Source organism: Lutra lutra, chromosome 7, assembly GCF_902655055.1.
Source record: "Lutra lutra chromosome 7, mLutLut1.2, whole genome shotgun sequence".
NCBI classification, from domain to species: domain Eukaryota; kingdom Metazoa; phylum Chordata; class Mammalia; order Carnivora; family Mustelidae; genus Lutra; species Lutra lutra.
This window is the reverse complement of record NC_062284.1, coordinates 63,846,543-63,874,042: the sequence shown is the minus strand read 5'-3', so window position 1 is coordinate 63,874,042 and position 27,500 is coordinate 63,846,543. Positions and strand designations below refer to the sequence as shown.

At 38.9% G+C, this 27,500-nt stretch overlaps 1 protein-coding gene across 2 annotated transcripts in view; it reads left to right on the top strand.

Moving 5' to 3' along the window:
- The window catches only part of SPG11 (SPG11 vesicle trafficking associated, spatacsin), an 86,135-nt gene that overhangs the window by 33,069 nt on the left and 25,566 nt on the right, over window positions 1-27,500 (top strand). Inside the window, exons 15-27 of one of the 2 annotated variants that reach the window (XM_047735747.1) lie at window positions 38-251; window positions 3,647-3,850; window positions 5,549-5,655; window positions 8,074-8,219; window positions 9,225-9,386; window positions 12,437-12,503; window positions 15,415-15,580; window positions 16,810-17,015; window positions 17,275-17,383; window positions 18,549-18,708; window positions 19,084-19,356; window positions 19,979-20,179; window positions 21,057-21,164. In XM_047735747.1, the coding sequence (XP_047591703.1) occupies window positions 38-251; window positions 3,647-3,850; window positions 5,549-5,655; window positions 8,074-8,219; window positions 9,225-9,386; window positions 12,437-12,503; window positions 15,415-15,580; window positions 16,810-17,015; window positions 17,275-17,383; window positions 18,549-18,708; window positions 19,084-19,356; window positions 19,979-20,179; window positions 21,057-21,164 (2,123 nt within the window). Of the gene's footprint in view, window positions 1-37; window positions 252-3,646; window positions 3,851-5,548; window positions 5,656-8,073; window positions 8,220-9,224; window positions 9,387-12,436; window positions 12,504-15,414; window positions 15,581-16,809; window positions 17,016-17,274; window positions 17,384-18,548; window positions 18,709-19,083; window positions 19,357-19,975; window positions 20,180-21,056; window positions 21,165-27,500 lie in introns of both variants that reach the window. The other variant, XM_047735746.1, reaches the window with a different exon arrangement.

The following is a 27,500-nucleotide window of genomic DNA, read 5'->3' as shown; positions in this document are numbered from 1 at the left end:
TTATTCTTTTTTTTAAAGTATTTTATTCTTAATGCAGAATACAAATCATATTCTCCCGAAGCCCTCTGGAGCTATCTCACAGCTCACCATGACTGGTCAAGCATTATCTTGTGGATTGGAGAATTTCAGACTCAGAACAGTTGTGCTTTGCTTGAGAAAAACAGATGGCCCCTTCTGACTGTTGATGTTATCGATAGGCATACTTGCTGCAGCAGCTACATGAGGAATGAAATTTTAGATCAGCTGGCCAGGTATTGTCACTGTGGGGATGAATACAAGAAAGGGCAATAAAAATAATGGTGTAATTTTTGCTCTGAAATGGCATAAGTCCAATGCAATGTCATTTCATAGTATTCAGAACTGTAAGGCTATTATCTATTGAGGTTTTAAAATCACAGGCATTTAATATCATGTAATAGTGAATAGGCTCTCAAATTGTAGATGAAGGTTTTCCCTAAATCATTAAATGTGTTTTGGTGGGGCGCTTGGGTGGCTTAGTCGGTTCAGTGTCTGCCTTTGGCTCAGGTCATGAACCCAGGGTCCTGGGATCGAGCCCCCACAATGGGGCCCCTTGCTCAGCAGGAAGCCTGCTTCTCCCTTTGTTTGCAGCTCCCCCTGCTTGTGCTCTCTCTCTCTCTCTCTCTCTCTGACAAATGAATAAATGAAATCTTAAAAAAAATATATATGTGCTTTGGTGTAGAAATGGTCAGCTGTTAGTGCGGCGACAAGGACCAAGTGGCAAGAGCTAAGATGAGGATACCTTAGTGTCCAGTAATGTCTGCCACTCTTCTTCCAGCTGTCCCTGTACCTATATGCTGCATGGGGTTTGAACCAAAGAGAACTGCTCAGTTCAGGAATTGGTGAGGGGAAGTAGCTCTTGAAGTGATGAGTGGAGACTTTACAATTTTAATTCATTGCTAAAAATAATTCTGCTAAATTGAACCGTGTGAACTTGCCATTTGTGTGGGTCAAAAATGCTTATCAACAAATCTCATATGGCTAAACCTAATTTGTCTTCCTAAGCAAAAAAATAATACAAGGAGATAATAACATATATGTTAATTTTTAAGTTTCATAAAGTTATTCCTCATGTATTTATTTTATTATATATTTATACTTACTGGGGAAGCATAGCTATATTGTTCTCTCCAGCTTGAAGATGGGAGAGGGAGATGTAGGGAGGAGCTTTGCCCAAGCCAGTTACTTACAGACTTAAGTTCTTTACCACTGACTTTTATTCACTGTTCTGTCCATTGCACTTAGTCCTCTTCTTGTTTACCAGAAGTAAAATTGCGTATAAATTGCATACTTGTCAAATATATAGCTTAGAATTTTATTGCTTAAAAAGCTAGTATATGTATGACTTAACATAAGTTATGACATTAATGAATTATTGAGATCTACGGTAACAAATTAAAGGGAAAAAATCCCTGATAGGTACAGAAAAGCATTTGATAAAACTCAGCATCAATTTATAATAAAAACTACGTATTAGCAAACTAAGAGTAGACACATTTCCTTAACTTGAAAGGGGTATCTAAAAAAATCTCCTAGCTAACATTATGCTTGATGGCAAAACATCACAAACATTCTCTTTAGATTTGGAGCAAGACAGGCCTACCATTGACTCTTCCCAAGTTGATCTTTAGATATAATACAATTTCAGTAAAATTCCCAGCAGGTTTTCTTGTGCATTTTAACAAGCTGATTGAAAGTATTTATATGAAAATGCAGAGTCAAGAATAGTACTGAAAAAGGACTTGCCCTACCAGTTATAAAAGCTTATTCTAAGGCTATAGCAATAAGTATTAGTTCAGGCATAGACAGACCGTAGAACAGAATAGTGAGCATAGAAACAAACTTGTGTGTTCACTCCATGTTCACTTGGTGTATGTTTGTTCACTTTATATATGACAAAGGTGGCACTGCACAGTGAGCAAAGAACAGTCTTTTCGACAAAGGGGGCTGGGATAACTAGATTGCTGTGGTGGGGGAATTAAATTGGACTTTCTGGCATCTATCATGAATACAATCAATTCCAAGTAGATTTCAAAACCTAAATGACAAATGTAAAACTATAAATCTTTTAGATGTAGAAGAATATCTTCTTGGCTCTGGGAATAGGGTATGCTGTCTAAATGCCTAGAGGGGTAAAGAAAGAGAATAGCTACTGAGACCTAGAGAGTTGCCCGGCAGGAGTTGTGTCCCCTAGAGGAGAGTGTCAGCCAACCTGCAGTCAGCCAGCACGGAGGGAGCCAAGGTATCCCCATCCTCTCTCTTTTTTCTGAATCTTAACATCTGACAGTGGTTTCCCATAGGGTGAACCAAAATGGAAGCCTGAGGACACTGGAGTCTTCTGTCCAGGTGATCCTCTGGGGATATAGAGCAGGAGAAGAGTAGAGCTTGGATCTGGAGGGGAAAGATATCAGGGCACATACGCATTTCACAAAAGAGGAAACACAAATGGTCAATAAATAAATGAAAAGATGCTCTTCCTCACCTGTAGTCGTGAAAATGTAAATTTAGTTTACCAAAAATTGAGGAGCTCCTGCAGTGCCCATCAAAGATAGTAGACAAATTGTAGTATAATCATTCAGTGGAATATTATAAACAATAAAAGGGAACACACTGTAGTCAGAGGTATCAACATGGATAAATCACACAATGTTGAATAGAAGAAATAAAACTAAGAACAATATATCTAGAATATACCATTTATATATAAAGTTTAAAGTAGGCAAAACCCAACCATATGTTATTTGGGGTTACATATATGAGTAGTAAAACTATGAATAAAAGTAGGGAATGGTTATTACAAAGTTAGGATAGTGTTTACCTCGGGGGGTAGCAAAGGATGTGTAGTGGGGGAGGAATACACTAAGGGCTTCCAGGTAAATATTCTGTTATCTAGGTGATGGTTACATAGTGTTTCTTTAAATGCCACATCCTGTATGTTCTGTACTCCTTTGTCTGGTATATATACCTAACAGTAAATTTATAAAAAGTGATATTCAAATGCAAATTTCTATTCTTGTTTAATAGTTGGTCTAGTTAAATTATTCTGCTTTAGTTTTTTTAAATGATTTTGTTAAGGTATTTTGGAAATTCTCAGTGGTTAAAGCCTCTAGCTTCAAGAGCTAACCACCGTTGCCACAGTGGATTGTACAGTTCCAGTTAAAACCACAAAAGAATGGAAATAATTGGAAGGGGAGGTGAACCATCAGAGACTATGGACTCTGAAAAACAACTGAGGGTTTTGAAGGGTCAGGGAGTGGGAGATTGGGGGATCCAGGTGGTGGGTATTGGAGGGCACGGATTGCATGGAGCACTGGGTGTGGTGCAAAAATAATGAATACTGTTATGCTAAAAAAATAAAAAATTAAAAAAAAAAGAAAAGAAATAAATCAGGTTTTTGAAATATTTAAGATAACCCTAGATTGTTAGTACTGCCTTTAAATGTGAAAATGGTGCACAAACGTTCATCAGAAACTAGCAAAATATAGTCAGAGCATCATTACAGAGTGAGGCTCGGCAGTCTTAGTTTGTCTACTCTGATCTGTGAGTGGTTGAGACTCCAGCCGTGGGAGTGGTTCGGCGGGCTCATCGTCTGGCAGCTTCGTAACCTGCCATCTCTGAATCCCAGCAGGAATGGGATTTTTCTTGAATCTGAACTAGAAGACTTTGAACTCTTGCTGCTAAGACTGACCCGCATTGGGGGTGTGATGCAAGACGCTGTCCCCGTTCCGAACTACAGAGCCCAAGAAGGCTGGGATTTCCATTCTCACTTCATTCTCTATTGCTTGGAACACGGTCTGCAGTATCTTCTCTATGTGTATCTGGACTGTTACAAGTGAGTACTGAGAACTGACTCGTCTTTGAGCAGGTCTTCACGTTTCCTCTTTCCGTACTACTTCTGAATGTGACTTTTAGGAAAAGACTATACATTCACTTGAAGAATGCTGGTGTTTTGCTGTAGATCCCCCCCTTGCCCCGGCCAGCTGCAGCTCTTGGTACCTTAGTTCAATGCTGCATTCAGTTAAATGCTTATCATGTGGTTTTTGGTGATGTTAATCCTGTATCATCTCTGTTAACCTTTTCTTTTTTTTTTAAGATTTTATTTATTTATTTGATAGAGATCACAAGCAGGCAGAGAGGCAGTCAGAGAGAGAGGAGGAAGCAGGCTCCCTGCTGAGCAGAGAGCCTGATGCGGGGCTCAATCCCAGGACCCTGAGATCATGACCTGAGCTGAAGGCAGCGTCTCAACCCATGAGCCACCCAGGCGCCCCTCTGTTAACCTTTTAAATAACTAGAGAGAATAAATGGAAAGAAATGCTATAGAAGTTTAAGAGAGGAAAATTCTGAACGTTAACTTGGAGTTCTTTGATACCTTCATTCTCAGACAAATGAATATTAAACAACTTTGAGTACATAACCACTACAAGATGTGTTAGATATGCTCTACAGTTTATATTTAGATAGATGAATATACATCAGTACATACCTGCCAAGATCAACCTGCAGAAGTCATATGTGGCCCCTGTGAATTACTGTTGGGCTAGTAGTACAAATTGTAGTCTCTAATATATGAGTATATGGTGATCTAGGCACTAGGCTAAGTGCTTTATGTGCATTAATTCCTCTAATATTCACAAAAGTCCTATGAGGTGGTTACTCCCATCTCCATTCCACAGGTGAGGGACTGGTGTTGAGAGAGACTATGTGCCTTCCTTGAGGTGCACAGTTCTAGAAATAGCACAGCCAGATTTAATTCTACTTAGGTTTCATTCCAGAGCCCACACTTAATGTGCTAATGAGAACATTTTTATTTTTATTTTGTGTATTAAAGACTAGGAATTCCAACAGACGATGTTTTTCTGGTTCATACCATTGAGGCTTACTTAGACACAGAAATTTTTTTCTCCAAAGCTACTGGCAAGAGAAGATGTAAAAGTCATATATTCAGAGGATGTATTTTGAGACTGAATTCCTCAGTCCTAGCTTCTCTGCAGTGTGTTAAACTTCTCAAAAACCTCTGAAGTTTGAAAATGCTAAAGAGTTTTTGATGTTTATAAACAAAATATAATGGGGGGGGCGCCTGGGTGGCTCAGTCAGTTAAGCGTCTGCTTTTGCCTCAGGTCATGATCTCAGGGTCCTGGCATCCAGCCCCAAATCAGGTTCTCTGCTCAGTGAGGAGTCTGCTTCTCACTCTGCTGCTCCCCTCACTCATGCCCTCTCTCTCTCTCAAATAAATTTTAGAAAATACGATAAAATATAAAGTATCTGAAAGGACAAGGTATCTGTTAATCTTACAAGGTTGGTAAAATTTCATCATGGAAGTAAACACATAAATAAAATTATCTGCCTCTAAATTTTTCTCTATTTCCAGATCATAAGGAATATATAAAGCACAACACAAGGAGTATATAATGTTGTATTTACTTTTAATTCCAAAGTTCCTTTTTTAATGCTCATTATCATCTGAAAAACATGGTTATAATTGCCTTAACCTGTATGTTAACCAGAATTTGTTTTTTTGTTTTATATACAGACTTAGTCCTTCAAATTGTCCCTTTTTGGAAAAAAAAGAATTACATGAAGCTTACCCTTGGTTTGAATTTTTAGTTCAGTGTCGACAAGTCTCCAGTAATTTAACAGGTATGGTGTACTGTATTATAATTCAAAAATTTCTTTGGGTAGGGGCACCTGGGTGGCACAGTCAGTTAAGCGTCGGACTCTTGGTTTTGGCTCAGGGACTAGAGGTTAAGCCCCCCATTACGCTCTGCGCTCAGCACTGAGCCTGCTTGAGATTCTCACTTCCTCTTCCTCTGCCCCTCTCACTCATGCTCTCTTTCTCTTTTTTTTTTTAATAAATCAATCTTTTTTTATTTTTAATTTTTTTTTCTAAATAACAGGTCTTTTGAATGGCATTTAATTTGTGAGGTCTAAATAAATCACTTGGCTGTAGACAAATATCTGACCGTATAACCTAGGCTCAAGTTTTATTTAAGAAGCAGAAGACTGGGGCACCTGGGTGGCTCAGTGGGTTAAAGGCTCTGCCTTCGGCTCAGGTCACCATCTCAGAGTCCTGGGATCAAGTCCTGCATCGGGCTCTCTGCTTGGCAGGGAGCCTGCTTCCCCCTCTCTCTTTGCCTGCCTCTTTGCCTACTTGTGATCTCTGTCTGTCATATAAATAAATAAAATCTTTAAAAAAAAAAAAAAAAAAAAGAAGCAGAAGACCAAGAATGTTCCCTTCTCACCAGCCAAGAAAAGCCCAGAGGGCGTGTATGTGTATGTGTGTGTGTGTTCCCCTCCCCCTCAGCCTCATGCTCTGTTGTCTTTAGACATCTCTCATCTTACCAGTTTATCACAGGCTAAATTCCTGCTTGCTGGTAGACAGACACCTGTTTTTTGTGAAAAAGTGATCAGTCTGCCAGGTGCCCTGAATCCTTTAGTAAGTAACTCCATATGGAAGAAAAAAAAAATCCATGGTGTATGTGGGATTGTTGTGTCTTCCGTAGTAGAGCTCCTGAAGGAGAGTTTTGCTCCAGTTAGAATCAGAAAAACCCTGTGACACGCCCGCTTGAGGGATTAGCTGGTATTATTCCAGAGATTCTCTCCAGAAAAGGGGTGGGCGGAGCCACTACACCCGCAAGAAATATCAGCCAATCTTTTTACAGAATTCCTGGTTTTTTCCCCAGGAAAAGAATTTTTTCATAATGTGGATTGGGTTCTTTTGTTTTTTTTTTTTAATGCTGATTATAAAATAACACATGTTCATTGTAAAGAAAAGTTGGAAGCCATGAAAACTATCTAGAAGATAAAATTCCACAGGCAGCTGGCAGAGGTAGATTAATCATCCACAGGCAACTCCTGATATATTTTAATGTATTTTGTTCTGGTATTTTTCTCTATACTTTTTTTTAGCCTGGTCTACATTATATTTCATTCATCCAACAAATATTTGTTAAGCTCCCACATTGTGACAGTCTCTAAGTACTGGGGATACTCTATGTATTTATATATTGCTCTTTTCATATAGTAATTACAAGAATTTTCCTGTGTTCTTAGAGACTATTTTATGTCTGCATAATATTTCATCATATGGATGTACTGTTAACTAATGTTCTCTCATTTGACACTGAGGCTATTCTGTTTTTTTCTAACATGAAAAATAGTCTTGTATATATTTAAACAAAGAACTTTTGTCTTTGTTTCAGATTATTTCCTTAGTATGGAGAGATTCCTGGGTACGAAATTACTGGATCAAAGGTTATACACATTTTGAAGGTTCTTGCTATAAGGCCAGATTGCTTTCCAGGAGAATTAGAGCATTTTAAGTCCCAGCTTTTTTTTTTTTTTTTTAAAGATTTTATGTATTTATTTGACAGACAGAGATCACAAGTAGGCAGAGAGGCAGGTAGAGAGAGGGGAAGGGAAGCAGGCTCCCTGCTGAGCAGAGAGCCCGACGTGGGGCTCGATCCCAGGACCCTGAGATCATGACTCAAGCTGAGGGCAGAGGCTTAAACCCACTGAGCCATGCAGGCGCCCCTAAGTCCCAGCTTCTATGCGCCCTGACCAGCTGTGTCCTTGAAGATGTTAATTTTTAAAAAAATCATTGCAATAAGGAATATACAGCATCTAAATATTATTTTATTTTGCATTTCTCTGTTGCTGATGAACTACATATTTTTATGTGTCAAACATTTATATTTCCTCCTTTGTAAATGGTTATTTGTCTACTTTTCTGTTAGAGTCAGGAATTTGGGCATTGATTTGTATGAGCTCTTTGCTGAAGAGTTAATCCTTAGGCTCTCATTTGCTGTTAATTTGTTGTTAAAATTTACCCCCTAGTTCATTACTACCTGTCAGTTTTCTTCTGTTTGTCTGTTTCAACACTTGTCTCAATTGTCTGAATAGAAGTTTTTATGTCAACAAGCCTCCCCCCACCCCCATGATGTTTTCCTGTTGCTTTTCATCTTAGAAAGTCCCTCTTAGATAGAGTTAAACATCTTTTTCCTCAGAACTCTGTAATTCTTTCTCTTAAGGAGAAAAACCTACTCTCTTGTTTTTCAGATCCCAAACTGATCTTCCATGCTAGCCTTGCAAATGCTCAGATACTGATTCCCAGCAACCAGGCCAGTATAAGCAGTATGCTATTGGAAGGACATACTCTCCTGGCCCTTGCTACCACAATGTATGCCCCTGGGGGTGTCAGCCAGGTATGGATAGCACTTTTACCAATTATGGTAAAATAAGACTGATTTTAAATTTAGTGGAAATATCTATGGCTCTTTTAGACTCCTTTGATATTCAAATACAACCACTTACATAAATATTTCATTTTATTAAAGAGCATAAAACAAGGATGAGTTTTAAATTTTGCATTATATTCTCTTAAGTTGGAAGGGAACTAATCTGCTGTCTAGAGATTTTTTTTCCCTTTGTTTTATAAACTTCAGGTTTGTTTTCAGGATAGAATCGGGATCTGATTGCTCCTGGGAGTAACTATACTTTAGATGTGTGGCTTGGGAATTATTCTGTACTATTTGTACTCTCAGGCAAAAAGGAAATCACATTTTTTAGCTGTCCGTATGAATTCTTCTGAGGGACCCAGTGGAAACTTGCCCATCTCTGCTTTTTTGAAAGTACACAGAACACCTCCTTACAGGGAACTGAAGAATGCAGTTTAATATCTAATCTCTAAAAGCTTCTTACTGATAATAGCTTAATATAATACCACCTCTTCCAGATTATATTTTGTATATTTTAATTCATGTGGTTATCTCTACCTCTCTTTTTAATCACTTATAAGAAATTAGTCATAGAATAACTTGAGAGCTGACAGAGAAGGACCTAGGTAGGAGTCATCTAGTCTAGTAGTTTTTTTCCTTTAAGAACATTTACTTGCTATTTAAATATTTTAGTAACAGAGGCTTTTTTCAAACAATATTTTCACATGTAGTTTGAAAACCACTGTCTAGTTGAACTTCCTAATTTTATAGATGAGGAAACTGAGGCCTGCTGTTAAATATCTGGCCCAAGGTCACCAGCTAGTTTTTCTTAGAAACTGAACTAAAACTATTGGCTTCTAACTCCTTGACCAATGTCTTTTTCACTACCATGTAGTTTTTCAAGCTAATCTTATTTCACTCTTGTGAAGAAAAGACAAATTTGGAGAAGAGAAGAACTTTACACTGTATCATGTGATCTGTCTTTCTATTTAGGTTGTTCAGAATGATGAAAATGAGACCTGTTTGAAGAAAGTAGATCCCCAGTTACTGAAGATGGCATTAACTCCTTACCCCAAGCTAAAAACTGCTCTCTTCCCACAGTACACCACCTCTAATGTTCTGCCACCTGATATTACACTTTACCACCTTATTCAGGTACAGTATTTAGGAATATCAGTCAGGATTCAGCTAGGAAAACCGAAACCCACTCTGGGTCTCTCATGTGGAGGACATTGAACATAGATAGTTACTTACACAGTCATAGCAGGATGGGGAATCCAAGCATGTGATGGTGAGACAAGTCAAAAACTGCCAGGGAGGTCGCCAACACCCCTAAAGCTGCAAGAACGGTGCAAGAAAATAGTATCATTAGAACCCAGAAGCTGGACCTGGCTCTTTCTGAGAACTAAACTCACAGTCAGGCTGCCTAATGGGAGCTGGAAACAAACATACAGGGTGGGCCTGGAACCTGGAGAAGATAGCCCCGAAAACAAAGGAGGAGGAAAATACTCTGGTTTCTCCCCTCTTCCCACCTTTAATCTCCCATGTTGTCTCTCTTGGCTGAACCTGTCTGGTGGCCAAAGGGCAGATGAGCTTGGGAAATGCAATTCTCTGCAGAAGGAGAGAAAGGCGGGAATGGATCTGAGAGCAGACGGACAGTTGGCCAGCATGCCTGTCTGCCACTTCCTTCTACTACTGATAAATTCTCTCTCTCTTCTCAGTGAATAGGGCTATTTGTTTATTTAAATCAGTACTTCTTAGCCTCTTTTAGGACAGAGATCTCTTTAAGAATGTAAGCGAGTTAGGAGTTTCTTCCCAGAAAAATAGCACATATGTGTATAATTTTGCTTCTACTTCAGAGGAGTTCAGATTCCCTGAAACCTATTCAGATCCTCCATGATGAACACATTCTTTTGTTCATTTCTTACTTCAGAGGGCTTTTGCTTCTTTCCTCTGGGTGCACATATTCCCACAGTATCCTTAATTCAACATAAGTTCTATAATCTATAAAGGTACAAAACCTTTCTAATGTGAGCAGTCCTTAATTTATAGAGTAGTCCTACTCAAAAATGTCCCTGGATAACTGCCAGTCCATGAACTGTTTGTTGCTGGTATGTGAGGACATTAGGATCTTGTGCTATTCTATAAATCTGTGTCATTAAGTACACTTTTCAGTTAAGCAGACTTTGTGTGTGTGTGTGTGTGTGTGTGATGTAGCAAGACATTCTGGAAGCAGGAAGCATTTAAATTTATTGCAAGCTTCTCAAGGGCAAAAATGAACTATTGGGATTTTATCAAGATCAAAAGCTTTTGCACAGCAAAGGAAACAGTTAACAAAACCAAAAGACAACTGAGAGAATGGGAGAAGATATTTGCAAACAACATATCAGATAAAGGGCTAGTGTCCAAAATCTATAAAGAACTTAGCAAACTCAACACCCAAAGAACAAATAATCCAATCAAGAAATGGGCAGAAGACATGAACAGACATTTCTGCAAAGAACATCCAGATGGCCAACAGACACATGAAAAAGTGCTCCACATCACTCGGCATCAGGGAAATACAAATCAAAACCACAATGAGATATCACCTCACACCAGTCAGAATGGCTGAAATTAACAAGTCAGGAAATGACAGAGGATGGCGAGGATGGCGAGGATGTTGGGGGAATGCAAGCTGGTGCAACCACTCTGGAAAACAGCATGGAGGTTCCTCAAAATGTTGAAAATAGAACTACCCTATGACCCAGCAATTGCACTACTGGGTATCTACTCTAAAGATACAAACGTAGTGATCCGAAGGGGCACGTGCACCCAAATGTTTATAGCAGCAATGTCTACAATAGTCAAACTATGGAAAGAACCTAGATGTCCAGCAACAGACGAATGGATAAAGAATATGTGGTATATATACACAATTGAATACTACGCAGCCATCAAAAGAAATGAAATCTTGCCATTTGCGACAACGTGGATGGAACTAGAGGGTATCATGCTTAGTGAAATAAGTCAATGGGAGAAAGACAACTATCATATGGTCTCCCTGATATGAGGAAGTGTAGATGCAACATGGTGGGTTAAGCGGGTAGGAGAAGAATAAATGAAACAAGATGGGATTGGGAGGGGGACAAACCATAAGTGACTCTTAATCTCACAAAACAAACAGGGTTGCTGGGGGGAGGGGGGTTGGTAGAAGTGGGGTGGGGTTATGGACATTGGGGAGGGTATGTGCTATGGTGAGTGCTGTGAAGTGTGTAAACCTGGCGATTCACAGACCTGTACCCCTGGGGATAAAAATATATGTTTATAAAAAAAAATTTATTGCAAGCTTCTTATCTCATTGCAGACCAGTAGCACCACTATAAACTAGATATAACTGGATTATATAAAAACATATAAAACAGTTTCAGTACCTAAAGTGGATTCAATCAGCCTAAAACATAAGTGGTTTCAGGTTGTTCTTTGTTCTGTTTTCAAGTTGACCAATGCAGTTTTAGTCCTGTTACATTACGAAAAGTCATCCTTCCTAGATCATAAATTCTCCCATAATTTTACATCAAAGCTGCTCTTTCGTTAGCCACCCAAATCATGACTTAAAAGTTTTTTAATTTTCTCCTTTATCTTTCCTACGATCTGCTTATCGTCTCTACTACATCTTTGGCCTAGACAAATTTCAAACAGCCACGGCTCCCTGCTTCCAAACCTTTTCTGGCTTGCTTAACCTTAGCCCACTCTTTTTCTTCGTTGTTGGTGGTGATTTGTTCATCACATTCCTCTAATCTTTGATCTGCTTGTCTCCCTGTTTCCTTTCCAGACCACCCTTAGCTCACCTTGTCCTGTTTACATGGTAACATTGTCTAGCCTCTTATTTCTCTTGGGTTTGGATTCCAAAAGCATTTCAGAATTCCATTTTACATTATCATCGACGCTGCTTCAACCAAGAGAGTACACTTTCCAGACATAGTTTGAAGTGAGAAGTCTTTAAAAGGAACATAGCTGGTTCTGTTTTTATTAAAAATGGGAAAGTGTCTCATGCACTCAGGGTTTTGTTTTGTTTTGTTTTTTAAGCTGCATTCAAAGAATTTATGTCCAGAAAGATGAGGTTGGAGAAGGGAAGCAGATTACTTGTGAAGTCTTTTCTTATAATTTTATTTACTTACTTTAGAGTCAATTAACTTTTAACTCTGACTTTTCTGCTTTTTCAGTCACTTTTGCCCTTTGACCCTAGCAGATTGTTTGGCTGGCAGTGTGCCAACACGCTGGCTATAGGAGGTAAGTCATTCTAGGCACCTAGGGCTTTAGAAGTAAATATTTCAGCAGTGTTGACCATAGAAGTTAATTTTTGTAAAACCAATCCAGTTTGTTTTTCACTGCTTTCCATTTCAAAAATGAAGGTGCATTCCAATGAAAAACATTTTCTAGGAGACTGAATTGAAAATAGGAGTTAAAAGTAGTGTGTCACTAACGCTGTTCTTGCTGGGAAACGTAAGATGTACCTGTCTGCTTAAATTTCTCACTTTTCCCAAATCCCTGTTGGTTTGCAGTATAGTATTAATAAAGGTTAAGAGCAGAGGTGTAGGCATTAGACAAATCCTGGCTCGACCATCTAATAGCTGTATGACCTTGGGTAAGTGGTTTAACCTGTCTTCAATTTCCTGTAAAATGAGGTTAAGAATAGTGCCCACCTCACATGTTACCTGAGAATGAAAGGAGACAAGGCATTTAAAAAGCTCTTGAGTTCCTGGTGCACGGTGAGCCCCAGATGCGTACACACTGCTGTTCTCTTTAGGCCATAAGCATTTCTCTAATTTTTTTTTTTATGCCAGTCTTAAGCTCAACTTTTTCTATATCTTTTTACTTTTAAATTTAGAGTTAGCCTTTAATATCATGGTGCCTGTGGTGCCTCTGCTGAAATTATTTGGAAGTAGGCTTCAGATGAGCACTTCACATGTCATGGATACCCTGTAAATATTTACTGGCATGCATAAAAATGGATTTTCTAATTTGTGAGTTTTGTAAGTTCAAATCTCAATAGATTTAATTTACCCAGTTCCCAGGGCCCAGTGCAGTGCCAGCCTATAGTGGATGTTCAATAAATATTTGTTGAGGGCTAGATAAAGTAGTACTATGTATTGCATTTTCAAGTGATAATACTCTTTATAATGAATCTCTGTGAAGTTACTACTGGGGTGTAGACTGAATCCCCTGGCCTGTTTTAACACTTTTCCAGCTCTAACACTTAGCCAGAGTCCTGACCCCTTCTGGGAAATGAGCGCTGTACCAGGTACACTTGGGGAACAGAGAGGAAGTTGAAGATGTATTCCCTGCCTGGTATTTAGAAGTTTAAAACATATTTGAGGAAATAAGGAACAAAGTAAATGAAACAATTATGAAAACATAATGTGCATTTATAAAATTGGAGAACTGTCTTTAATTAGAATATTTACTTATTTTTTCATATGGTCTTACCATTGAAAAGAGATGTAGGGTGACTGCAAAGTGACTTGGCTTCTCTGACAGGCTGGAGAAAAATTTCCTTTTGGGTAGAATTTTCTCTTATATATGCTTTCCATACTAGCCTCCAACTGCTTAAACATCGGAATCTTATTTGAGTTAAAAACTCACATTAGCTCATTTGGATTCAGGCAATCCTATATACTTTTCATGTACTCAGCAAATATTTAATGAATGAACTAACAGTTTTATATGTAATAACAAGTTACCAGAGTCACTGTGATCTTACAAAGAATATAGGCATGTGACAATTTTTTAATCTCAAAGGGGGTGTACTTTTAAGTAATAGCAGGAAGTTTTAAGTTGACAGACACCTCAACCTTCAAGTTTTTTTTTTGTTTTGTTTTGTTTTGTTTTGTTTTAAGAGCCAAGTCACAATGTAAAAAGTCCTTGGAGTGCCACAGGAAGATAAAACTTTTTTCAGAAATAAGCTTTGAACTTTGAAAATAAAAGCAGATGCACTATTTTCCAGAACTTGTTCCTTAACAGTTCAAAATGTTACTTCATTTTTTTTATAGGAAGTGAGTGATTAAGAGGCAATTAAAGATTAGGGGTTGGCAGGAAGAGTTCTTTCATACTAACTGATCACATCCAGAATATCTTCTAACGTCAAATTTCTCTAAAGAGAGGAAAAAATGTTTTCTCTGCCATTTTCAAGGGCACAGAGGAACTTTAAACTGAGTTACTCTGCTGGCTTGAGAAAGGTGGTATCATCATGTAGGTAATAAGGTGTTCTGAATACAACATCAGGAAGTATAGCTTCAACAAAAGGAAATTGAGGAGGACATTAATAGGGAGAAAAGGATGTTCTTATACTGTGTATCAGAGAAAGGTAGAGGGAGTTGGCCTTGGTGTATAGAGGACTCATAAAAATATTGAGAAGGGATTTCATTGTGTAATGAGCTCCATGAATAAATTAAAAAGCTCCTTTTGCAGATCCTTAACAGAAATGTTATAGCTAAAGGATGATTGCCATTGTGACTTAAAGGATCATCAAATACAGAATTAAGACATATAAAATAACAAGTTGAATGAGGAAGAAGCATAATTTATAAGTTTTTATGTAGCTTCTTGGCTCAGTCAGTTAAGCATCTGACTCTTGATTTCAGCTCAGGTCGTGATCTTAGGGTTGTGGGCTTGAGCCCTGCGTTGGGCTCCCCACTCAGTGAGGATTCTGCTTGAGATTCTCTCTCCCTCTCCCTCTGCCCTTCCCGCCACACATTATGCTCTCTCTCTCTCTCTCTGAAATAAGTAAATTTTGTTAAATCAAATGCGCTACTTCTACACATTAAAGTGAACTATTATATTTTGGTGGTTCAGAGTAATGCACAGTGGTACAAAATGACTATAGAACCATTTTTTTTTCCTTTAGATTTGTTTATTTATTTGAGAATGCATGTGCAAGCCGGGGGAGGGGCAGAGGGCGAGGAAGAGAATGAATCTCAGCCAGACTCCCTGCTGAGCATGGAGTCCAACACGGGGCTTGATCTCATGACCAGAGATCATGACCTGAGCCAAAATCAAGAGTCAGACACTTAACTAGCTGAGCTGCTCAGGTGTCCTGCAACTGGTTTTCTTTCACCATTGCAGAGTTAAATTTTCCATGTGCAGATTTGAAATTAATCATGGTGAGGTGCAGAGTACTAATATTGCTTCACTTTCCCCCTAGATGCAGTGAGTCATCTCCCACATTTTTCTAGCCCTGACCTGGTTAATAAATATGCTATAGTGGAACGTCTGAATTTTGCATATTATTTACAACACGGACGACCATCATTTGCATTTGGTACTTTTCTGGTCCAGGAATTAACCAAGAGCAAGACTCCCAAGCAGCTGTGAGTATTTAAAACATAATTTGTACTCTAAATAAAAGACCTATCTGGGGCGCCTGAGTGGCTCAGTCAGTTAAGTGTCTGCCTTCAGCTCAGGTCATGATCCCAGGGTCTTGGAATCAAGCCCCGTGTCAGGCTCCTTGCTGGTCAGGGAGTCTGCTTCTCCCTCTCCTCCCTGCTCGTCCTTTCTCTCACTATCTCTTTCTGTCGCTCTTATAGAAATAATAAATAAAAAATTTTAAAAAGGTAATATTTAAAGATACTATTTGTATCTTTTATAATTCTGTTAAAAAAAAAATAGACCCAGGAACTTGCCAAATATTAGCAATTACTCTTAAGAGGGAATTATATAACAAGATGTGAATTCTGTATTTAAGATCTTTATTTTTTATAATTCACTTTTATAAAGTACAGAATTGGGAGGAGTATTAGATATAGTCAGCTAAATATAGATTTACTTTATTTACTGGCTTGTTTCGTAGTTAACAAAGTCGTGCACTTTAGTGATAAAATATTCAAGTAATTCAGAAGGATGAAAAAAATGAAAGATAAAAAGTCCCTGAGTCTCCTATCTTCATTCCACGTAGTAAATAAACATGGTTAATTTCTTATGCATCTTTCCTTGAAATATTTGTCTATGCATATTAAACTACATATGTGATGTCAAACTTTAATTTGCTTGGTGGTTTGCATATATACTCATAATTGATAGGATCACAAGTTGGCAGTCTTTCTGTAATTCTGTTCCGTGTTCCCTGGATAAAGTTGGAAGCAAGAATAATTTGGCTTATGAGTGGGTGTTTTATGAGGTTAAATATAAGACAATGGGGGGGGCTATGGAGACAACTAAAAACTACCAGGAAGCGGGGCACCTGGGTGGCTCAGTAGGTTAAGCCTCTGCCTCAGTTCAGGTCATGATCTCAGGGTCCTGGGATCGAGCCCCACATCACACTCTCTGCGCAGCAGGGAGCCTGCTTCCCCCCCTCTCTCTCTCTGCCTGCCTCTCTCCCTACTTGTGATCTCTCTCTCAGTCGAATAAATGAATAAAATCTTAAAAAACAAACAAAAAACTACCAGGAACCTAAATGGATGTGTGCGGGGGCCCAAAACGGGAGGGGGGAGGAAACTAAAAACATGGGTGTCTGACACTCCATGTATCACTGTGTAATTCCATCTGCTTTTCCTGGTGAGAAACAGTTCTCTGATGTTATTTTAATTCCTGTCTTTTTCAGGATCCAGCAAGTAGGTAATGAAGCCTATGTTTTAGGGCTCTCCTCCTTCTATGTACCTTCAGTAGGAGCTGCCTGTGTTTGTTTCTTAGAACTGCTTGGCCTCGACAGTCTCAAGCTCAGAGTTGATATGAAAGTGGCCAACATAATTCTGAGCTGCAAGTGTAGAAACGAAGATGCTCGGTCCAGCTATATCAGAGAGTCTCTAGGTACAGTGCCTTTTCCATCTGGGGTTTGTTTCGTTTAGAGGACAAGGGATGAATAGGTCTAAAGCATCAGATTGTGAGTGGTTGGGGAGGAAGCAATTATCTTCCTGTTTCCTCCTTTCTCTGCAGAATGTTTGCATCTTTATCTCACTTTCTTAGACCCTTTAATGAGGTTCTAAAATGGCCCTGGGCCACACTCTTGAAACAGAAGAGTTCCTGATCCTTTCTCTTGACTATTTTTTATTGTTTGTATTTCTTACAGCTGAAAAACTATCTAAACTGGCTGTGGGTGAAAAGGCCACCATAGAGGAATTGCTTATTCTCTTAGAAGAAGGTATATGGAACAGCATCCAGCAGCAGGAAATAAAGAGGTTTGTTGAATTGCAGCCTCATTCTCTTTTCCAACAAGCTTTGTTCTTCCAGACTGTATTTGCGTAGTCTTTCTTCCAGCAGCTCAGGTGTTTTCACCAATCCCTTCAGGGCCTCTTACTCAGCCAGCATATAGCAGACACTTGATAAACAGACGGTTGAGTTTTCAGTGCTTCTTGCCATCAGTAAAAGGAGGGTGCAGATGATTATTCACTTTTTAGAAAGAGAGTTTCCAAGAGATGGAGAAGAGCTCTGTCTCCTTCACTGCCCAGCCGGTCAGAGAAGTCTTTTAAGTGTTACATGTTGAAATCATTTAGAGGATGTGGGATGGGGGCACCTGTGCGGCTCTGTCAGTTGAGCCTCCAACTCTTGCTTTTGGCCTGGATCATGATCTCAGGGTCGTGAGATTGAACCCTGAATTGGGCTCTGTGCTGGGAATGGAGCCTGCTTAAGATTCTCTCTCTCTACCCCTCCCTTGCTCTCTCTATAAAAAAGAAAAAAGAGAGAGAGAAGAAGATGGGGGATGGATCTCACAAATTTGATTCTAAGTGAGGTCTTTAATTTTCTCTTACATATGTTAGTTGATAATGAAAGTTGAGGTGACCATCTGTCCAGAAAACCCCTTCTACTAACACCTGGATGACATCTTTCATCTGTGCTATGCCACCCACGGTGACCTAGTCACCCCAGACCCTGGGAATGCACCATTTTCTTGTACTGGCTCTTGGTGACTCTGTTCTCAACAGTCTCTGGCTATGAACAGAAACAAGTACTCCCCCCTTCCTGAGGAAGCCCAAACACCTGTCAGGGCTCTGATACTCTAAAGTGAATCATGCAAAACAATTAAACACTTGGAATTTCTTGAGTGACTATTTACTCAATTCTCCTAAAGATGGTATATAGCTAATATAACCTCTCCGTGGACAGATACTTAAAGGAATGCATTCTGCCAGTATGCTAAGAAAGCTTTTATGCATTATGGATGCAAGAGCCCTCTTTTTTTCTTTATTTTCCAGAGCAGCCTAACAAACACACTGTATTGTTGAAAGGCTTTTTAGAGAATATGCTGTAGTTAAATTTGTTTAATTTTTGCTTATTTTCCATTTAAATGAAAGCTGTATTTTAACAATCTTTTTTTCCCTCTACTGCCCCAACTTCCAATTACAGGTTATCTAGTGAATCTAGCAGCCAGTGGGCATTAGCAGTACAGTTCTGCAGGCTTCACGATGTGAAACTGAGCACATCTTACCTCAGAGAATGTGCCGAAGCAAACGACTGGTTACAGTTCATTATCCATAGCCAGCTCCATAACTATCACCCAGAGGAGGTAAGCCACCGTCTGTTGCCAGCTATTCAAGAAGAGAAAATTGGAAGGCTTCTCAGAGGACACAAAGTGTTCTTTCCATTGTGTATATCTAGGCTTTTGTTTTATGTGATATTACTGTTTTTACTAAGAGTTCAGTGTGTTGGCATCAGACAGAGGATTAGTCATTCATACTAAAGAGCTGGGGGAAGAGTTTTTGCAACTCCAGATTAAATATGGAAATTCACCCCAAAGCAGTAAATAACTTTGTAAAATGATATGGTCACTTCCCACGCACACGGTTCAGAGTGAGAAAGGACAATTTTGCCTCTGCTTTTCTTTAACACTTTTCGGCTCCAGATGAAATTGGTCTTTTTAAATATCTAATATGTTTTCTAGGTGAAATCTCTCCTTCAGTATTTTAGTCCTGTCCTTCAAGACCATTTAAGACTGGCTTTTGAGAACTTGACCTCAGTGTCTAACTCCAAAATGGACAGTGATCCAGTCTGCAACAGGGTCCCCCAAGAACTCCAGAGAAACAAAGAAGAGATTATTGATTTATTTGAAGTTCTGCTCCAGTGCTCAGAGGAACCAGACTCCTGGTGCTGGCTCCTCGCTCAAGCAGTGAAACAACGGGCCCCTATCCTTAGTGTCCTGGCCTCCTGTCTCCAGGTAGGGTATGAGAAGCTGAAATTAAGAACCCAGAGAGCAATAGAAAAAGTGGAAAGGGACAGGGAAGATGGATAATCAGAGAGAAAGTGGGGTGATGATGATAGGGAGGCTCCAGTGTGTGTTTTCAAGGTCACTGTCACTTTTGTGCTTTTCCAGCTTAGGCTCCAGGCCATCCATTACACTTCCTTCTGCCTTAATATTCAGTAACCGAAGTGGTCCGAGCCTTGGTTCCTGGTTGGAAGTCCTAGAGAAAGGACCCTGCCTCCTGAGCAGAGAAGTGGGATATTCTAGACAGTCCCTTGACCATTGCTGTGGAAGGCAGTCTTGTTTTCTTATACTTAGTACTTCCACAACTTCTGGATATACCCATTTGGTCTCTTGATCTTTGGATAGATTACACTCTGCAGAACAGTTTAGAGTAGTGCCTTGGTTGTTCATTAGAGTTTATTCCATGTTTGGAAGCTTTTCAAGCTAGATTAACCAATGTATTGAGGTCACTTGTTCAGAACAGGAAAACATCCATCCATGATTGTAGCATTGCTGGGAGCCCCCAGCTCCCTCTGTCAGGTGTTCCAGATGCAATTGTTGTTTTTTTTTTTGAAAAGTTTTTATCCTGCGGCAGGATGCCAGTACTATTCCTTGTCTCTGTGTTTGGATCGTCACATCTCTGGAGGACACAGTTGCTGCTGAAGCAACAGAGCACATTCAGGGCTCAATGGAAGAGCACATATGGGACCTTCAAGACCTCTCAGTCATCTGGAGAACATTACTAACAAGGCAGAAGAGCAAAACTCTAATCAGAGGTTTCCAACTTTTCTTTAAGGTAGTGATAGTCACTTCATTTTGTTCCTGTGTTTAAAAGGGTTGCTTCAGAATATCCCCATTGGCTTTTTCAATTGTTTTTAAATCTCTTGATTTTTTTTTTAAGATTTTTTTAATAGATTTTATTTATTTATTTATTTGTCAGAGAGAGCGAGAGAGAGAGAGCACACAGCAGGCAGAATGGCAGGCAGAGGCAGAGAGAGAAGCAGGTTCCCTGCCGAACAAGGAGCCCGATATGGGACTCGATCCCAGGACCCTGGGATCATGACCTGAGCCGAAAGCAGCGGCTTAACCGACTGAGCCACCCAGGCATCCCTTGATTTTTTTTTTTAACTCCAACAACAAATAGTGATAACAGAACTACCATTTCTTTATCAAAGAACTTTATATTATTTGAGAATGTTATGAAGTGGTAGTATCCTCATTTTAGAGTAAAGTACTGTGTTTCTAGTTCAGATGCATACTTTCTTACTCCAAAACTCCTGTCTTCTGACAGAAAAGCTTCTACCAAAGTGATAGAAATGCCACAGGCAGCAGTAGGTTGGCAGCTCAGTGGATCCCATTTTCCGGGAGTATATGTAGAGGTATCCTAGCACCATCTAGTGGAATGTCTCCAGCTCACGTGTTGTGGACCACGTATAGAACAGAAAATAGACTGTTGTGTAGGTGTGCCTGGCCTAAATATCTTTTTTCTAAAAGGTAAAAGTAATATAAATTTAACCTCCTTTCTTTTTAACATATGACTTAATTCAATGAAACTGTTATTAGTGGTACTTGTGTTTTTACTTCAACCTTCTCTTACATTGACATTATTCATTGAGAAAACACTATTGATCAACTTCACAATTTTGTAATTTCATTCAAACTCTTTCTCAAAGGATTCCCCACTACTGTTGATGATGGAGATGTATGAACTGTGTATGTTTTTCAAGAATTATAAGGAAGCCGAAGCTAAACTTCTGGAGTTCCAAAAGAGCTTTGAAACTGTAAGTTGGAACCCTGCTGCTCTTTGTCACTGATCTGAAATTGGTTAGAGTGGCCTGTTAACCTGCTAGTAGTCAGGCTGTGACAGCAGGCAGGCAGCTGAGATGTGGCATAATTGAAACTAACTCATTTGTACTGTTCCAGAGGTGGGGAGGGAGGACAGGAGTTACAGTGGCTTTGCCTAGAGCACCTCAGTTGCCAGACATGACAGAGAAGTTTCATCTGAAGTGCTGATTCTGATCAGTGTCCTGAACTGCAGCCAAGCTCAGTGGGAAAGGGATTACCAGGACCTGCAGTGGATGCTCAAGAGGAATGTGGTGGTTCCTCATGGGCCACATTTTGCCATTCTTAAGATAACTCAGTATTGAGTGTGAAGGGTGTTTAATACTTCTTTATTTATGGTGATTGACAATAATGGCTTTTTTCATCAACCATCTTTATGGTCCCACTCCGAAATGATGCTGAACTGTGTGGTCAATTTCAGACAATTTCAGACCTATTCAATGCTTATTTCAGGCCTTATTTATCATGTGGAAGTAATTAACCCTGTGGAAGAAAAGGGGAAGTTGTAAGGAAGCAAAAGAAATATGCCTTAGTTCTGCTTCGGGTTTTAGCACTTTTGCGTTCTCTACCCTACAAGAGCTCTATGATAAATGAGACAAAACTATATGCTGGTTCTACCCAACAAACATACCACAGTGGAACCCCAGTTTAGGCTTTTGCTCTCAATCAGTAACTGTAATGAAGGTTTAAAAGTTATATTATTTGAAAATATTGAGTCAGTTTTTCAAATATGCCTGAGGTTTTAAAATCACGACAAAGAGGAACGTTAATTTCCTTAGTCTGTCACTTTCCATGGCTGGGGCTCTACCAGATATCTTTTCTTTCTTTTCTTTTGACTTATTTTTTGGAGCAAAATACACATACCATTTCCCATCTTAACCGTTAAGTATACAGTCAGTAGTGTTAAATACATTCCCGTTGTTATGCGACCATCACCACCATCCATCCCCCTCACCCTACACATGTTGTCATGTGTAAAAACTCTATACCCATTAAACAATAACTCCCCATTCTCCTTTATTCCAAGCTCCTGGCAACCACAATTCTACTTTTTGTTTTTATAATTTGGCTACTTTAAGTACCTTATATAAGTGGAATTGTACAATATTTTTCTTTTTGTGATTGGTTTATTTCACTTAGCATGATGTTCTCAAGGTTCATCCACATAGAATTTCCTTCTTTTCAAATGCTAAATAAAATGCCATTGTATGTTGGTGAAAAACAGCTTTTCCCTAAGGTCACAAACACGGCAGGGATGTCCACTATCACCACTGTTCTTCAACATAGTACTAAAAATCCTAGCCTTAGCAACAGACAGCAAAAAGAAATAAAAGATATTCATATCAGTAAAGAAGTCAAACTCTCCCTCTTCACAGATGACATACTTTATGTGGAAAACCCAAAAGACTCCACCCCAAAATTGCTGGAACTCAGATAGGAATTCAGCACAGAAATTAGTGCATTTCTATACACTAACAGTGAGGCAGAAGAAAGAGAAATTAAGGAGTCGATCCCATTTACAATTGCACCCAAACCTGTAAGATTTCTAGGGATAAACGTAACCAAAGAGGCAAAGGATCTGTACTCTGAACACTGTAGAACGCTCCTGAAAGAAATTGAGGAAGACACAAAGAAATGGAAAAATGTTCCATGCTCATGGATGGGAAGAACAAATATTGTTAAAATGTTTATGCTGCCTAGAGCAGTCTACACATTCAGGCAATCTATCCAATAACATCAACATTTTTAACAGAACTAGGACAAATAATCCTAAAATTTGTATAGAACCAGAAAAGACCCTGAATAGCCAGAGGAATGTTGAAAAAGAAAACCAAAGCTGGTGGGATCGCTATTCTGGATTTAAGCTCTATTACAAAGCTGTAGTAATCGTCAAGACAGTATGGTACTGGTACTAAAACAGACACATGGATCAATGGAGCAGAATAGAGGACCCAAAAACGGACCCTCAACTACATGGTCAACTAATCTTCGACAAAGCAGGAAAGAATCCAATGGAAAAAAGCAGTCTCTTCAATAAATGGTGTTGGGAAAATTGGACAACCCCATGGAAAAGAATGAAACTGGACCATTTCCTTGTACCATACACAAAAATAGACTCAAAATGGATGAAAGACCTAAATGTGAGACAGGAATCCATCAAAATTCTAGAGAAGAACATAGCAACCTCTCTGACCTTGGCCACGGCAATTTCTTGCTAGACACATCTACAAAGGCAAGGGAAACAAAGGCAAAAATGAACTATCGGTACTTCATCAAGATGAAAAGCTTATGCATAGCATAGGAAATAGTTGACAAAACCAAAAGACAACCAACAGAATGGGAGAAGATATTTGCAAATGATAAAGGGCTGGTATCCAAAATCTATAAAGAACTTAATGAATTCAACACCCAAAGAACAAATAATCCAGTCAAGAAATGGGCAGAAGACACGAAGAGACATTTCTCCAAAGAAGACGTCCAAATGGCCAATAGACAGATGAAAAATGATTCACATCACTTGGCATCAGGAAAATACAAATCAGTCACACCTCACACTAGTCAGAATGGCAAAAATTAATAAGTCAGGAAATGACAAATGTTGGCAAGGATATGGAGAAAAGGGAACCCTCCTACATTGTTGGTGGGAATGCAAGCTGGTACAGCCACTCTAGAAAACAATATGGAGGTTCCTCAAAAGATTGAAGATAGAGCTGCCCTACAACCCAGCAATTACACTACTGGGTATTTACCCCAAAAACAAATGTGGTGCTCCAACGGGGCACCTGCACCCCAATGTTTTTTGTTTTTGTGTGTGTGGTTTTTTTTTTTAATATTTTTTATTTATTTAACAGACAGAGATCACAAGTGGGCAGAGAGGCAGGCAGAGAGAGAGGGGGAAGCAGGCTCTCTGCTCAGCAGAGAGCCCGATGTGCAGCTTGATCCCAGGACCCTGAGACCATGACCTGAGCTGAAGGCAGAGGCTTAACCCACTGAGCCACACAGGCGCCCCACCCCAATGTTTATAGCAGCAGTGTCTACAATAGTCAAACTGGGCTCTTTCCACAGACAGATCCATCAATAGATGAATGGATACAGAAGATGTGGTATGTGCATGTGTATGTGTATATAATAGAATACTACTCAGCTATAAAAAATGAAATATTTCCATTTGCAGTGATGTGGATGGAACTAGAGAGTATTATGCTAAGTGAAGTAAGTTAGTCAGAGATAATTATCATTTGATCTCATCCAGTTGTGGAATTTAAGAAATAAAACAAAGGACCATAGGGGAAGAGAGGAAAAAATGAAACAAGATGAAACCAGAGAGGGAGACAAATCTAAAGAGTTTCTGAACCATAAGAAACAACCTGAGGGTTGCTGGAGGGGAGGTGGGCAGGGGACAGAGTAACTGGGTGATTGGCATTATGGAAGGTGCATGATGAGCACTGAGTATTATATAAGACTGATGAGTCACTGACCTCTACCTCTGAAACCAGTAATACATTATATGTTGATTAATTGAATTTAAGTAAAAATTAAAAAGGAAAAAAAAATCAGGATAACATTTTTTCCTGGAAGGGAGATTGTAGGGATGCAATGTCGTCCAGGAGGGGTAATCTAAGGCACTGGTAGAGTTCCATTTCTTCACCTTGTATATTCAGCATCAAAATTGTTTTCATTTTTTCCTTCAACAGTGTAGATATATTTTATGCATGCTTTTGCATATATGATCTTTTCCACAATAAAAATAACTTTTCAAATGAAAAAAAATTCCATTTTATGTATATGCCACATTTTGCTTATCCATTCCTCTATCCATGAATATTTGGGTCACTTCCACATTTTAACTATGCTACTATGAACATGGTATACAAATAATTTCTTCAAGATCCTGCTTTCAGTTCTTTTGGGTGTCCTCTCAGAAGTGGAATTGTTGGATGATAGGGTAACTCTATCTTTAATATGTTGAGGAAGTGTCATACTGTGTTCCGTAGCGGCCGCACCATTTTATACTGCCACAAGGTTCTGGTCTCTCCACATCCTCTTCAGGACTTGTTTTCTGTTTTGTTTTGTTTTTTGTTTTGAAGTAAGCTCTACACCCAATGTGGAGACCCTAAGATCAAGAGTTGAGTTGCATGCTCTACTGACTCAGCCGGCCAGGCGCCCCATTGTTTTCTGGTTTTTTTTTTTTTTTTTTTATAGTAGTCATCTTAATGGGTGTGAGGTAGTATTTTATGGTAGTTTTGATTTGTGTTTTCCTAATGATTAATGATGTTGAGCATCTTCTCATGCTTATTGGCCATTTGTATATCATCTTTGGAGAAATGTCTATTTAAGTCTTGTGCCCATTTTTAATTTTGTTGTTTATTTTTGTTTTTAGGAATTTTGTATTTTATTGAAAATACCCATTGAAATATTAATCATATGATTTGCCCATAATTTCTCCCACTCTTTGGGTTGTCTTTTTACTGTTGATAATGTCTTTAGATGCGCAATTTTAAGTGTTCATGAAGTCAATTTGCCTATTTTTCTCTTGTTACTTGTGCCTTTTGGTGTCCTGTCCAAGAAGTTACTGCCAAATCTAGTGTTGTGAAGCTTTTGTCCTATATTTTCTTCTATGAGTTTTTATTATTTTAGGTCTCATATTTAGGTTCTTAGTCCATTTTGAGTTAATTTTTATATATGGTGTTCGGTAAGGGTCCAACTTCATTCTTTCGCATGTGGATATTCAGTTTTCCCAACACCATTTGTTGAAAATACCGTCCTTTCTTCATTGAATGATCTTGGCACCCTTGTCAAAAATCGTTAGACCACATATGTGAAGGTATATTTTTGGGCTTTCAGTTCTATTCTCTTGCCAATATGTCTGTCTCTATGCCCATAGCACACTGTTTTAATTACTACAGCCTTGTAGTAAGTTGGGAAATCAGGAGGAAGAGTTCTTTTTCAAGATCGTTTTGGCTATTGAGGGTCTCTCAAGATCACAAATGGTTTTAGGATGGCTTTTTCTATTTCTGTAAAGACACATCATTAGGATTTTGATAGGAATTGCATCAATTCAAAGATCACTTTGGATAGTATTGATGTTTTAACATTAAGGCTTCCAACCCATGAACGTCACATGCATTTATAGTAGCTTTCACTGTACATGTCTTTTACTTCATTGGTTAATTCCTAAGTAATTTATTATTTTTGATGCTTTTGGAAATGGCATTGTTTCCTGTATGGATTATTCATTGTTTGTGTATAGATATGCAAGTGATTTTTGTGCATTGACTCTGTGTCCTGCTATTTTGCTGAATTCATTTATTCCAAGTGTGAGTATGTGTGTGTGTAAGTAATCATTAGGGTTTTCTACGTATAGGATCATATCATGCAGGAGTCATTTTATTTCTTTTCCAAATTGGGTGCTCCCTTTTTTTTTTTTTTCCTTGCCTGTAGGCTCTGGCTAGAACTTTGAGTACTGTGTGGAATAGAAGTGTTGAAAGCAGGCATCCTTGCCTTCTTCCTGATCTTAGAAGAATGGTTTCAGTCTTTTACCATTGAGTAAAATGTTCACTGTGGGTTTTTCACATGTGGATTTTATTATGTAGGGTAGTTTCTTTCTATTCCCAATTTGTTGAGTTTTTTTTTTTTAAACCTTGAAATAGTATTGAATTTTGTCAAATACTTTTTTTTTACATCAATTGAAATGATCATGTGGGTTTCTTTCCTACATTCTGTTGATGTACTATATACATTGATTTTTTTTTCTATGTTGTACCATCCTTGCATCCCAGGGAATAAATTCCATTAGGTAATGGTGAATAATCTTTCTAATGCACTGAATTCAGTTTGCCAATATATATATATTTTTTATTCATTTGACAGAGAGAGGCACAGGGAGAGAGGGAACACAAGCGGGGGGAGTGGGAAAGGGAAAAGCAGGCTTCCCACTGAGCAGGGAGCCCAATGCAGGGCTCCATCCCAGGACCCTGGGATCATGACCCAAGCTGAAGGCAGCCACTTAATGACTGAGCCACCCAGGTGCCCCCAGTTTGCCAGTATTTTGTTGGGGATTTTTACATCAGTGTTCATAAGGGATACTGGTTGATAGTTTTCTTGCAGGGTCTTCATCTGTCTTTAGTACCAAGATTATGCTGGTTTCATAAAATGCATTGGGAAGTGTTCCCTCCTCTTCAATAATTTGGGTAAGTTTGAGAAAGGTTGGTTGTAGTTCTTCTTTAAATGTTTTTAGAATTCACCAGTGAAGCCATCCTGTCCAGGGGTTTTCT